The sequence below is a fragment of the Mytilus californianus genome, unplaced genomic scaffold (genome assembly GCF_021869535.1).
Source record: "Mytilus californianus isolate M0D057914Y unplaced genomic scaffold, xbMytCali1.0.p SCAF_1, whole genome shotgun sequence".
Taxonomy (NCBI): domain Eukaryota; kingdom Metazoa; phylum Mollusca; class Bivalvia; order Mytilida; family Mytilidae; genus Mytilus; species Mytilus californianus.
Genome location: NW_026262581.1, coordinates 136886108 through 136898307, shown reverse-complemented (window position 1 = coordinate 136898307; position 12200 = coordinate 136886108). Strand labels below are relative to the sequence as shown.

Sequence of the window (12200 nt, the reverse complement as noted above, 5' to 3'; positions counted from 1 at the left end):
GTCGAGGTCAAGTGAATACTGTATGACAGGCATGAGGACCTTGCAAGGTACACACATACTAAGTATAGTTATCCTAATACTCATAATAAGAGAAATTAAACATTACAAAAAATCTTAAATTTTTTTTTCAAGCAGTCCCTGAACCATGAAAATGAGGTCAAGGACAATGGACATATGACAGATGGAAACTTCATAAAATAAGGCATCTATAGGTAAGTATGAAGCATCCAGGTCTTCTGAAATGTTAAGCTTTTAACTAGTTAACGCTGCCCCCGCCGGATCACTATCCTTATGTCTTGCTTTCTGCGACAGAAGTCAAGGCTTGACAAAAACTGTTCACCTTATTGTCAGTCTTGTATCAATGTTGTATATCACTGGCATGCAGGGGTCCAGTTAATCAAGTAGCCCATGGAAAAGAAAAAAATCTAGTGTACCAATGATAACTGGATAAACTTAAGGTGTTTGGAGTATAAACAAAAAAATTATACAAAATTTTTCATACTTTGGCAAAATGTAGTATATATTGTGATATGTTCAAAAATATAATAAAAATGATAGGTCACAAAGCTGGTTTTTAAGCTACAGAATGTGAAAGAAATTGCACATTTTGCACGGATTGTACAGAGAAAAAGCATCATGATTTGAATAGAAGGTAAACTAAATTATAGCTCTTATAAAATTCTTTCAGAATATCAAAAGAAAAAATGGGATCGCTGACGTTTTTTCCTGCTATAAGATAAAATAGAAAAATGTCCTAAAGATTCTTATATAAATTATACTTTTTCTGGGAGTTGTCTCCCCTTAAGTTAAAAAAAATGAAATCAATCAAAAATAGTCTATTTTTGTAATAATATGAGTGATAATAACCTAAGATCACATGAATTCGTTCATTTAAATGAAAATTCTCATTAGTAAGTTACATTTATCCATCCAAATTTGCTGACCTAATTAAAATTCTACACCTATCGTGTTCTGCTATTTTACAATCCAAGATGACAGAAGATACCCTACCTTAATCACAATGATGAAGACTGTATGTTGCCCTCTAGATTTTTTGGGGTAATTTGTATCCGAGTTGCTGTCTCATCAATGTATACCCGACAACTAATACGAGAGAGATCTAACAAAATCCATAGACCAGAATTAATGTAGAAAAGTGTTTCAGGATGATAACTCTGGAACCTTGCTTGGGATTGGAACCAAACTTTGATATGTTCACATTGTAAGTTGTTATCTATGTATATATGTTAGAGCATGGACGTATTATGTTTAGATGAAGGAAAATGTAAAAGTCAACACACCATGAAATTATTCTGCCTTATTAGCAAACCATGTTGCTTCGATTGAGCCTCTTGTGAGGAGGACAACTTTATACAGCTTTACAGCATTTGCTTCCAAAAAAAGTTTGGGATTGCTGTATGTCAGATTGCTCACTTAGATGATTTATACACCAAGAAATATGATTGCAGGCTACTTTTCATCTTCAAAACTAATTTTTCATAAAACTTTTAAGTTATAGAACTATGAAATACTGGTCATGTGATTGTTACCATCTTCGCCATAATATGGAATACCGATATCCCAAAATATACAGCTTTATGATCTTGCTGTGCACCTGCAATTTGATGTGGATGCAAGGGATACCTTTGGTAAACTTAAAATGCCCCCAAAACTTTATATATGAGAGGTCATTGTACAAACACAATTAGCTGTTGATCAAATTATATTGTAAGATTGTAATTTATTTACAGAAGTATTATGGCATCTTTGAAAATCATCTTGCATATATTGCATATTGTACTTAGTATATCAATTTGTAGAGTACAATGATTGGTTAATTTGTTGGTTGTTGTTTGCTTATTTAAATGTCCAGTGCAAAACACGTTATGCATATTCTGGACTGTGTACAATGAAAATGTCAGAATATTATCAGCCTGTTTTCATTGGATGAAAAGATAGCTCTTCTGATGTTTTGTCAACCTTGGACCTGATCATTTTCTTCATTAAGTTCAATTTCCTCCATTAATTGATTGCTATCTGATCTGAGTTCTTCTAATTCCAATGGTCGAAGTCCTGATGTTTTCTTTGAAAACAAATGTCTGATACTCTGACATTTTATGGTCAGTTTTGTACGGACATCTTTTGACAGGAAGCACAACAAAATGACATTGACGAAAGCCTGAGAGTGGTCTCCTATAACCTGTAAAATATAACATAAATTACAAAGACGAAAGCCAGAGAATGGTCTCCTAAAACCTGTAAAACATTACATAAATTACAAAGACGAAAGCCAGGGAATGGGCTCCTATAACCTGTAAAACACTACATAAATTACAAAGACGAAAGCCGGGGAAAGGTCTCCTATAACCTGTAAAACACTACATAAATTACAAAGACGAAAGCCGGGGAAAGGTCTCCTATAACCTGTAAAACACTACATAAATTACAAAGACGAAAGCCAGGGAAAGGTCTCCTATAACCTGTAAAACACTACATAAATTACAAAGACGAAAGCCAGGGAAAGGTCTCCTATAACCTGTAAAACACTACATAAATTACAAAGACGAAAGCCGGGGAAAGGTCTCCTATAACCTGTAAAACACTACATAAATTACAAAGACGAAAGCCAGGGAAAGGTCTCCTATAACCTGTAAAACACTACATAAATTACAAAGACGAAAGCCAGGGAAAGGTCTCCTATAACCTGTAAAACATTACATAAATTACAAAGACGAAAGCCAGGGAATGGGCTCCTATAACCTGTAAAACATTACATAAATTACAAAGACGAAAGCCAGGGAATGGTCTCCTAAAACCTGTAAAACATTACATAAATTACAAAGACGAAAGCCAGGGAATGGTCTCCTATAACCTGTAAAACATTACATAAATTACAAAGACGAAAGCCAGGGAATGGTCTCCTAAAACCTGTAAAACATTACATAAATTACAAAGACGAAAGCCAGGGAATGGTCTCCTAAAACCTGTAAAACATTACATAAATTACAAAGACGAAAGCCTGATAATGGTCTCCTATAACCTGTAAAACGTTACATAAATGACTGACATTGACGAATGCCTGAGAATGGTCTCCGATACCATGTAAAACGTTACATAAATGACATTGACGAATGTCTGAGAATGGTCTCCTATACCATGCAAAACGTTACATAAATGACACTGACGAAATGCTGAGAAGTACCGATTATCAGGTTATCTGCATATTGATATTGTAAAACATCAGCTGCGAGTCACAATATGAAGCTTTTTGTCGAGTGAGCGCAGCGAACGAGTTCAAAAAGGCTTCATATTGTGTCGAGCACCTGATATTTTACGATATAAATATGCAGACAACCAGATAATCGATTTATCGGGTTGTAGTTGCGTATTTTTCACGATAGAAACAAGTGTTTTCTTTGTTTCACCAGCAAACCGGAAGATGACTGATACGTCGAATATTCATTATGAGGAATGCCTGAAAATGGTCTCTCTCCTATAACCTGTAAAACGTTACATAAATGACATTGACAAAAGCCTGAGAATGGTTTCCTACAACCTGTAAAACATTACAAAAATAACATTGACGAATGCCTGAGAACGGTCTCCTGTAACCTGTAAAACATTACATAAATGACATTGACAAAAGCCTGGGAATGGTTTCCTATAACCTGATAAAGAGAGGCGAAAGATACCAGAGGGACATTCAAACTCATAAATCGAAAATAAACTGACAACGCCATGGCTAAAAAATAAAAAGACCAACAGACAAACAATAGTACACAAAACACAAACAACACAGAAAACTAAAAACTGAACAACATAAACCCCACCAAAAACTGGGGGTGATCTCAGGTGCTCCGGAAGGGTAAGTAGATCCTGCTCCACATGTGGCACCCGTCGTGTTGCTCATGTTAGTACAAACTCGGTAATAAGTCTAATTAGGTAGGTCACATTCAGGAAAAGGGTACGACATTAGGAACATATCCGCTATCATCTGTGAAATGGATATTCCATAACGGTCAACCAACTCGTGATGGCGTCCGTAAAATTTACGAAGGGTGATTTTAACTTCACCACTTGGAACTCTTGGTTTGATAGCTTCCTTGTGAGCAGTAACCTTCTATCTAGGAAATACAAGCCCTGGAATGTCGTATCAACTGGGAGATATATACTCCGTATGCAGGCGCTGCTGGAATGTTGATACAAAAGGGAAAGTTCACAATTGGGAAGCTGAAATCATCTCTTTTGTCGTAAAGTTTTATTTTCAACCGACCCTCATTGTCAATTTCTAGATGTAAGTCAAGATATGAGGCAGACTTAACTGTATCTGATGTATCCTTTATCTCATGTTCGATGGGATAGATGCGTTCAACATAGTCACCAAATTTTGAATTATTTAGTGAGAGAACATCATCTATATAGCGGAAAGTAAAGTTAAAGGATACTGCTGACTTCTATTCTTTCTTCCTAAGAAGTTCCTGTATGAAGTCAGCCTCATATGAATAAAGGAACAAGTCGGCAAGAAAAGGGGCGCAGTTGGTTCCAATGGGAATGCCGATTGTTTGTTGAAAAACACGTCATCCAAACGTAACAAATATGTTGTCAATCAAGAAATCAAGCATCTTAATAATGTCAGTTTCAAAGAATTTTTTGTTTGAATCAGAGTGATTTTTGCATAGTAGGATTTATCCCTCCCTAAGACAAGATACTTGTATCTACGTTGGCCATTCTTTTTTATGAAACAAAGCAGGACAAACTCTTTCAATTTGTCTTTTAGTTTGGAATGGGTGCATAAATTACAAAGACGAAAGCCAGGGAATGGTCTCCTATAACCTTAAAACATTTATACATAAATTACATAGACGAAAGCTAGGGAATGGTCTCCTATAACCTGTAAAACATTACATAAATTGCATTGACGAATGCCTGAGAATAGTCACCAGTAACTTAAAAACATTTATACATAAATTACACATCAATAATGACGAAGGTAGATTTTGAGTGTCTGCACCATCATAATGAACCTTTAGATTTTGTGTCTGTATTTAATCAGGCTATCTTGATCATATTTTGTTCGTTGTTGTTTTTCGTAGGAAAAAGATGTTGGTGGTTGGACCATGGTGCGGTTTTTTTAAATTTAATTATGTTAAACTTGTCATTACATGTCAGCTATATCATTACTTCACGTCAATTTTGTATACAAAATCATATTTTTAAAACCCTGAAGATGTTGGGTAATATTATAGAATCCCTCTATTGAGGATTAGGTAACATAATAAAGCCCCCCTATTAGGGGTTAACAAAGAAGACTTAACTTAATCTTGTACATTAAATTAATTAACATCAAGACAAGTAAGCTTTTAAACTAGAAAAAAGACCACTACAATAAAATGTCTGTCTCAATACAGACATTTTCAGGTGGTATCTTTTATCACAATGTAAAATTTTCACTTTATGCAAATATTTGCTTATTATTGCAAACCAAGCTGGTGATAAGGAACATTAAACTATTTTCCTGATATATATAAACAAGTTGTCGCAAAAAACCTATACAGGATATCTCTTTCTGCCATTACAACTGTTCTGTGACTCCCCAGACAAACGTGTTCTTTTTAACATATTGAAACTATCAAGCTTTCTTCTATAATTCACCAGCCAACCAAACCAAGCCACGCCAGGAAAGAATTAATAGAACACTTGTTAAATCTACGATCATATTACCTGCATTAATACAAGCCAACTAGCCGTCGTTGATAGAGCAGACGCCATTTCTTGCCAGGCACCCCATGCATTAAGTACAACAAAAATCAACGGAATATGTCTTAATTTACGGTTTGCTTTCTGTGTTCTGAGTGTCAAGACTTCCTCAAACTCATTCATTTGTTCTTCATCTGGTTTTCCCTGCTTAATGGAAATAACATTTGTAGTTTTTGAATTTTAAGGTATTTGATAAAGCATGAGCACACTCATACAACGTATATGTACTCGGGGTCAAGTTCAAAAACAGGGGATCGTGTCCTCCGACAAGCTGATTTAGTATTTAGAATCAAGCTCTCCTGTACAATGTAAAAGCTTGTCAAATCTTGAATTGAAATTGATCATTAAAATATATACCAAAGTACGTGACACCAGATGTAAAGAATAAGGGTCAGTTTTTGGCCCAAAATTTAACGCAAATCTTAAAGTTACCATACATTATCTTAAATGTGCACTAACATGACCATTTCCTATGTTTTGTATCAACTCTTGAGTATATTTTTGATTGAAAAACTATTTACACAACTAGGAAACAACTTTATAGTTAGTGAGATTATATAAAAAGCTTTAAGAAAGCATCTCTAAAAATATCTTATAGTTTTATGGCTGTACACGATAGTTTCACAAAGAGAATATGGACAGACAACTACATTTAACATATTTCTACATTATCATTAGGGCGTCATTACATTATAAATCTTGTCTTATTCATTCTATACAGTTCTGGTTTTTGTGCATTTTCCTGTATAATTATTGTAATTGTTATATTATATGAAGGGGAAGAGTTCATAAGTTTTTTACTCTTTAAAAAATAGTTATAAACTTAAACTATAAAATGCAAATTTGACATAGTTCTGAAAAAAATCTTTGGCTAAATAATGGCGTAAATTCCCTACTCCTTTATAGAGACGTTTAGGGTTCGTTCGAAGCGAGTTATGAGAACCCATTTTTCAGTCCGATGATGGCCATGTCAAACCAATTCATTTTTTAATTTGTGTATTTATTGTGAAGTAATTAATCAGATTAGAAAAATTACAAGTCAATCTGATCGAAAACCAATCTATCTCATTGACAACGGAAAACCAGTGGATATGGGATTTTCGTTTTAAAATATTTAAAAAGTTATATCAATTATCTATTTAATTATTTATTCGTTCTACGGCTATGCTCACCTGGACTGAAAGCGAGAACTGTACAAAACTGTAAAGTGCAGTGCATATAACAATGGTAGCTATCCTCCATCCCAATCCTGTAACCAGTTCCCACATCTCAAATTTCTCTGTCTCACGGTCTATCCAACACCATGGTGGTCGACGCTCAACCTTTGCCTTACCAAAGTTAAACCCTATCACGTCTGAGGCAGTGGCTATTACCATTACAGCGACTTTAAAAATGAAATACAATCGTATTTATATTTATACATTTCATTCTTGTGTAGCGCACTATATTAATTGAAATCTCATTTTTATTTCAAATCATAGTCATACCTGAATCCAAAATCGTTTGAACAGTTTTGATATTTTAAACTTTGTTTGTATACTCATGTCTTACTCTGATGCACTGAATTTAAACATAGAGGAAAAACTGTGGTGAATATTACAGCATTTAATCTGTAAACACAAGTATTTTAATTGAAGAGAAAACCTAATCAATTATAAGACGTGATAATTACCTGGGAAGCCCCAGCAAACTAGATGGAAAACCCCTCTTAGTTTATCGGCAAGAGTTTCTTTCTTCCAGCTGATGCACAGGTAAACATATAGACTTATAGCACATGTCCACAGATAGGCACAAACATTAGACACTATAGAGATTGCGCTAGCAGCAGCACAGACGGGGAAATTACTCCATGTTAGTTCTGGTGTGAACACCGATACCCCCGCGGCCACAATACTGCCAACACATGACACAAAGTTAGCCACTGTCAGACAAATTAACAAAGTTCGTCCATTAGTACGCAGTGATTTACAAGATGTAAGGACAGCAATAATAATGACACAAGACAAGATGGATAATGTTGACATGACAATGGCTATTCCTGCATAGGCCTTGTCTATTGTGTGAAGAAAAGTAAACTTCATCGTGGAATCTAGTTTCTGTTGTGCATAAGTCTCAGTTTCAACAAAGTTCACTGACTATTCCATTACTGGTTAATATTGCTAATTGTAATTATAATTATTCAGGTATTGAAAGATCATACATACATCATTTTCATTTTTGAATTGTCCTGAAATAAATATAAGCATTTATATACTGAGTATAAGAAGTATATAAATTATTTTAATTTAAAATAAAACTTTCAAATAGAAATTTCCAAACTTTTAAATCTCTGATTTTTTTTGTCGTGTAAAAATTGCACCTTATGGTTTATATGCTCTGTGATAATAATTCATTTATTGTTATATGGCTAAAATCGAAGGATTTTCCTTTCTAAAATACTGTAGACTGTAAATACTTTTCCATCCAAAATATTAAGTGACATTCTATTATATAATTTCAAAACTTTATAATTGTACATGATTTGTATATGCATGTTGTCAATCTCCTATAGGAGGAAATAAAGTATGATGATGATGATGATATTATTGAAATATAAAATATCAAATAAAAAATATTTGTTGCAAAACTTATTTAATATAGATGCAAACAGCTCTTTAAACTAGAACTGGTTCTGGTTAAAATCTGAAAAAACAAAACTGGAAAGTAAATTTAATTAAATCAATGTTGCGGACTTCGCATGTTCGCCTCTTTTTACTTAAACACAGGTTGAATTTTAAACCATTGAGCAATTCGGCCTAAATTCTTGCGACGATTTTCAGTTTTTTTGTTGTTTTTTGGTTTTTTGTTTTTTTTTTGGTTTTCACAGGAATGTATTTTTTTTTTGGTCTCTTTTCGTGTACATAACTACTGAAACAATTACCTTAAGTGATTAAATTGTCAAAGTGTTAAATGATGTGTATTGCCTTGTATATACAGACCCGCAGGAAGTTGACAACATCAAATAAAATGTCGCTGATCAAAGTCTCTCATGATATCGCGTTGTTAATCACACACATTTTATCAATTTTGATAAATTTTAATGTTATGCATTTTGCCTAGCTTTATCGCTTGAAGTATACGTATAGCCTGGTATCCTGATTCAATCTTTGCTTTGCACCACCTTTTGTCAAGCAGGGAGCCAGGAAACGAGTACATTATACCAAACAAACTCACAGAGAAAAACATGCCGTCGTACGTGATTGACTCGAATGCATAGACATTACATTAAAGGACTAAAAATGTTGTAGAAAATCATAAAATATGTTTCCTTTTTTGAATAATTATTTATCGTATTAACCTTTAATTTTCATTCGTTTTTTTTTTTTTTTTTTTTTTTTTTTTGCTGTAGTGTAATTTGTTGTTTCTTTCTTGTATATAATTTCAACGAACGATGTTAGTTTGTTTAAACTCAGACCTCTCTTAGAACATTTTTATTTGTGGTGTGGTAACAGTTTTATAACTGAAATAATGAATGGCAAATTACAATATTCAAATAAATAGCGGAAATTTGTTAATTTTGGTTGAGATTTAGATTGGAAATATATATGAAATATTACGTTGATTTATCTTTCCATATACGGTAGGGAAGCTATAACTTTGGGACCGATAGTCTATAAAATGTTGCCTCTCCAGATTCTTTCGGATATAAAATGATTTGCTTAAGTCAGACATTAGTTTTTGTCTCGCCTATGACGAAAGTTGCGGAAAGCGTGACATAGGGATTGCTTTTCCTGTCGACGGCGACGGAAACAATTATTAAGTTTTCTGCTTAAGTTAGTTTGATAGGAACTACTTGTGATAGATCATTGATATTTAACATAAAGTTGCATTACTATCAGTACATATCAGTCTGATGACTATTTCGAGGCCCTGCTCCCTAGGTCATGGTCCAGTGACTTTGAATTAATTAGAAATTCTCAATGTTAAGTTTTCTGCTTAATTATAAAAAAGAAGATGTGGTATGATTGCCAATGAGACAACATCTCCACAAGAGACCAAATGACACAGAAATTAACAACTATAGGTCACCGTACGGCCTTTAACAATGAGCAAGGCCCATACCGCACAGTCATCTATAAAAGGCCCCGAAATGACAATGTAAAACAATTCAAACGAGAAAACTAACGGCCTAATTTATGTACAAAAAATGAACGAAAAACAAATATGTAACACATAAACAAACGACAACCACTGAATTACAGGCACATACATACAGAATGTGGCGGGGTTAAACATGTTAGCGGGATCCTAACCCCCACCCCCCCCCCCCCCCCCCCCCTAACCTGGGAGTCAGGTGTAACAGTACAACATAAGAACGAACTATAAAAATCAGTTGAAAGAGGCTTAACTCATCAGATGGATAAAAATACAAATAATACAAATACAAGTGGACGTGGCCGGGTACTTGTACATCCAAACAACAAAAAGACACTAAGTACAGATCTGAGAGTACTCGCAGTTACTGACAGCTAGTTCAAAGCCACTAACAACTAATAAAAAAAATCATGCATCTAAGACTAAATTATCAATCCGTACACATCCAACATCCAATGGATTTAGTGTAAAGACGTCATAAACAGTCAGAGAAAAACATGACCTTGTGCAATGCCAAAACATTAAGTTAGTTTGATAGGATTTACTTGTGATAGATCAATGATATTTTGTATAAAGAAAGTTGCATTATAATCAGTACATATCAGTTTGACGATTATTTTCTGGCCCTGCCTACTACATAATGGTTCAGCGACTGAATTAATAAATCATGTTGCTGTCCACCAGATTGTCTTTTTCTGAATTGTATACCGACAGGCGAGACTTATCTCTGTGTCAACAGTTTATCTGAAAATATCAAACATCTGTTTGGGTCTGTTGTAGAGTCCCTATGGGCTTTATTTCAACGGGGACGGAAAACACAGTTAGACCCGATTGCGACTATACAGTGCCGCTTTAAAGCCTTCGGTTGACTTTGCTGTCACTATGCTGTCTTTAAGGTTGTTCCAGTCGACAGCAGTTCTGATAAAGAATTAGTGCTTGAATTGGTCGGTTGATGAATGTTGGTTTTTGAAGGTTTTAGTGCTTAAACGGGATTGTATTTTCACAATGTTTGATGTAACACAGTCTGGAAATGTTTTGGTTTAACTAGAGGTCTTCCTTGTGTTCGAATAATGTGGTCAGAAGGCGGCATCGCTGGTACCTGACCCTCCTTCACTCAGTAGAAAAAATATTAGCCTTTAATTCTTGTTTTCGTTTGTCTTCTAATGGTGATGGTTTTAGTTTTTTGTGATGCGTCCGTCACCTCTCGATTTATAACCTATATTGATGTAACGTACAGCCTTATTTGTATCCTTTATAGTTGATCATTCTCTTTTTTTTTTGTATGGTCCCATGTCTTAGCTCCATATTCCATTCTTGACCTTACTAGAGATATACATGTTTGCGGGTTTTTTTTTTTGGCATTCTTTCGGTCATTGTTGTAGATTGCGTCTTGAGTTTAACTTGCTTTTTTGCTGGTGTTTGCTAAATGTGTTCTCCATTTTAGGTAATCTGATATTTCGATTTCAAGGTATGGGTTGGTGTTTACCTCTTCTAGTATATGTCCAATTAGTTGGTAAAATTTACTTTATGTTTTGTTCTCATTTTTTGGCGTTTAATTTCATACTCCAGTTATTGACCAACAATGCCAGGTTTACAAGGTCTTGTTATATGATGTGGTCTGTTTGGCTGTTATTTCCTTGTTAAATAAGCAGTCATCTGAAAATAGTCGGACTGACGATTTTACTGCATCAGGGAGGTAATTTAGGTGGCAAAGAAATATGAATTAATATTATTATGGTTTAAGTAGAACATCTGTATAACTGTACCAAAGCACAATACTAGTACATGAATATAAGTGTAAAATAAAGCAATTGTGAAAAATTTTATTTTTTGTAGGGTTCGTGTTGCCCAATTTAAGTTTTTTTGTATACAGTGTTTGTAGACTGTTGTTTCCCGTGTATAGTGTTTGTAGACTGTTGTTTTCCGTGTATAGTGTTTGTAGACTGTTGCTTTCTGTGTAGTGCTTATAGGCTGGTGTTTTTGTGTAGTGTTTGTAGGCTGATGTTTTGTGTGTGGTGTTTGTAGGCTGTTGTTTTTGTGTGGTGTATGTAGACCGGATTTTTTATGTAGTGTTTGTATGCTGTAGATTTCTGTGTAGTGTTTGTATGCTGTTTTTTTTTTTTTGTGTATTGGTTATAGGTTGTGGTTTCCTGTGTAGTACTGATGATTTGTATACTGTTGTCCCTGTAGTGGTTGTGTAGGCTGTTGTTTTCTGTGAAGTGTTTGTATCCTGTTGTTTTCTATGATGTTTTTGAAGGGTGTTGTTTTCTGGTTAACTAATGTTTATACTTTTTGTCATAGCGTCGTCT

The 12200-nt window shown here is 34.4% G+C and overlaps 1 protein-coding gene across 2 annotated transcripts; it reads right to left on the bottom strand.

Annotated features, from left to right (window-relative positions):
* Positions 1 to 1720: 1720 nt before the first annotated feature.
* On the bottom strand, positions 1721 to 7865 carry LOC127736045 (G-protein coupled receptor 157-like). 2 transcript variants are annotated; one of them, XM_052246544.1, is made up of 4 exons: positions 7430 to 7865; positions 6930 to 7141; positions 5722 to 5904; positions 1721 to 2200 (listed from the first exon to the last, which is right to left on the bottom strand). In XM_052246544.1, exons 1-4 carry the CDS (start codon positions 7836 to 7838, stop codon positions 1976 to 1978), a joined length of 1029 nt encoding a protein of 342 aa, XP_052102504.1. In that variant the 5' UTR covers positions 7839 to 7865; the 3' UTR covers positions 1721 to 1975. The 2 variants fall into 2 exon arrangements, with proteins under 2 accessions (XP_052102504.1, XP_052102507.1); XM_052246547.1 differs by having other exon boundaries at positions 5722 to 5901.
* Between the last annotated feature and the right edge of the window lie 4335 nt (positions 7866 to 12200).

Excerpts from the sequence above, each read along its gene's own strand:
- LOC127736045 (XM_052246544.1), bottom strand. The coding sequence starts at position 7,838 with ATGAAGTTTACTTTTCTTCACACAATAGACAAGGCCTATGCAGGAATA. Across the intron at positions 5,905-6,929 it reads AGTTCTCGCTTTCAGTCCAG|CAGGGAAAACCAGATGAAGA; the intron begins GTGAGCATAGCC and ends ATTTCCATTAAG. Across the intron at positions 2,201-5,721 it reads GTTGGCTTGTATTAATGCAG|GTTATAGGAGACCACTCTCA; the intron begins GTAATATGATCG and ends TATATTTTACAG.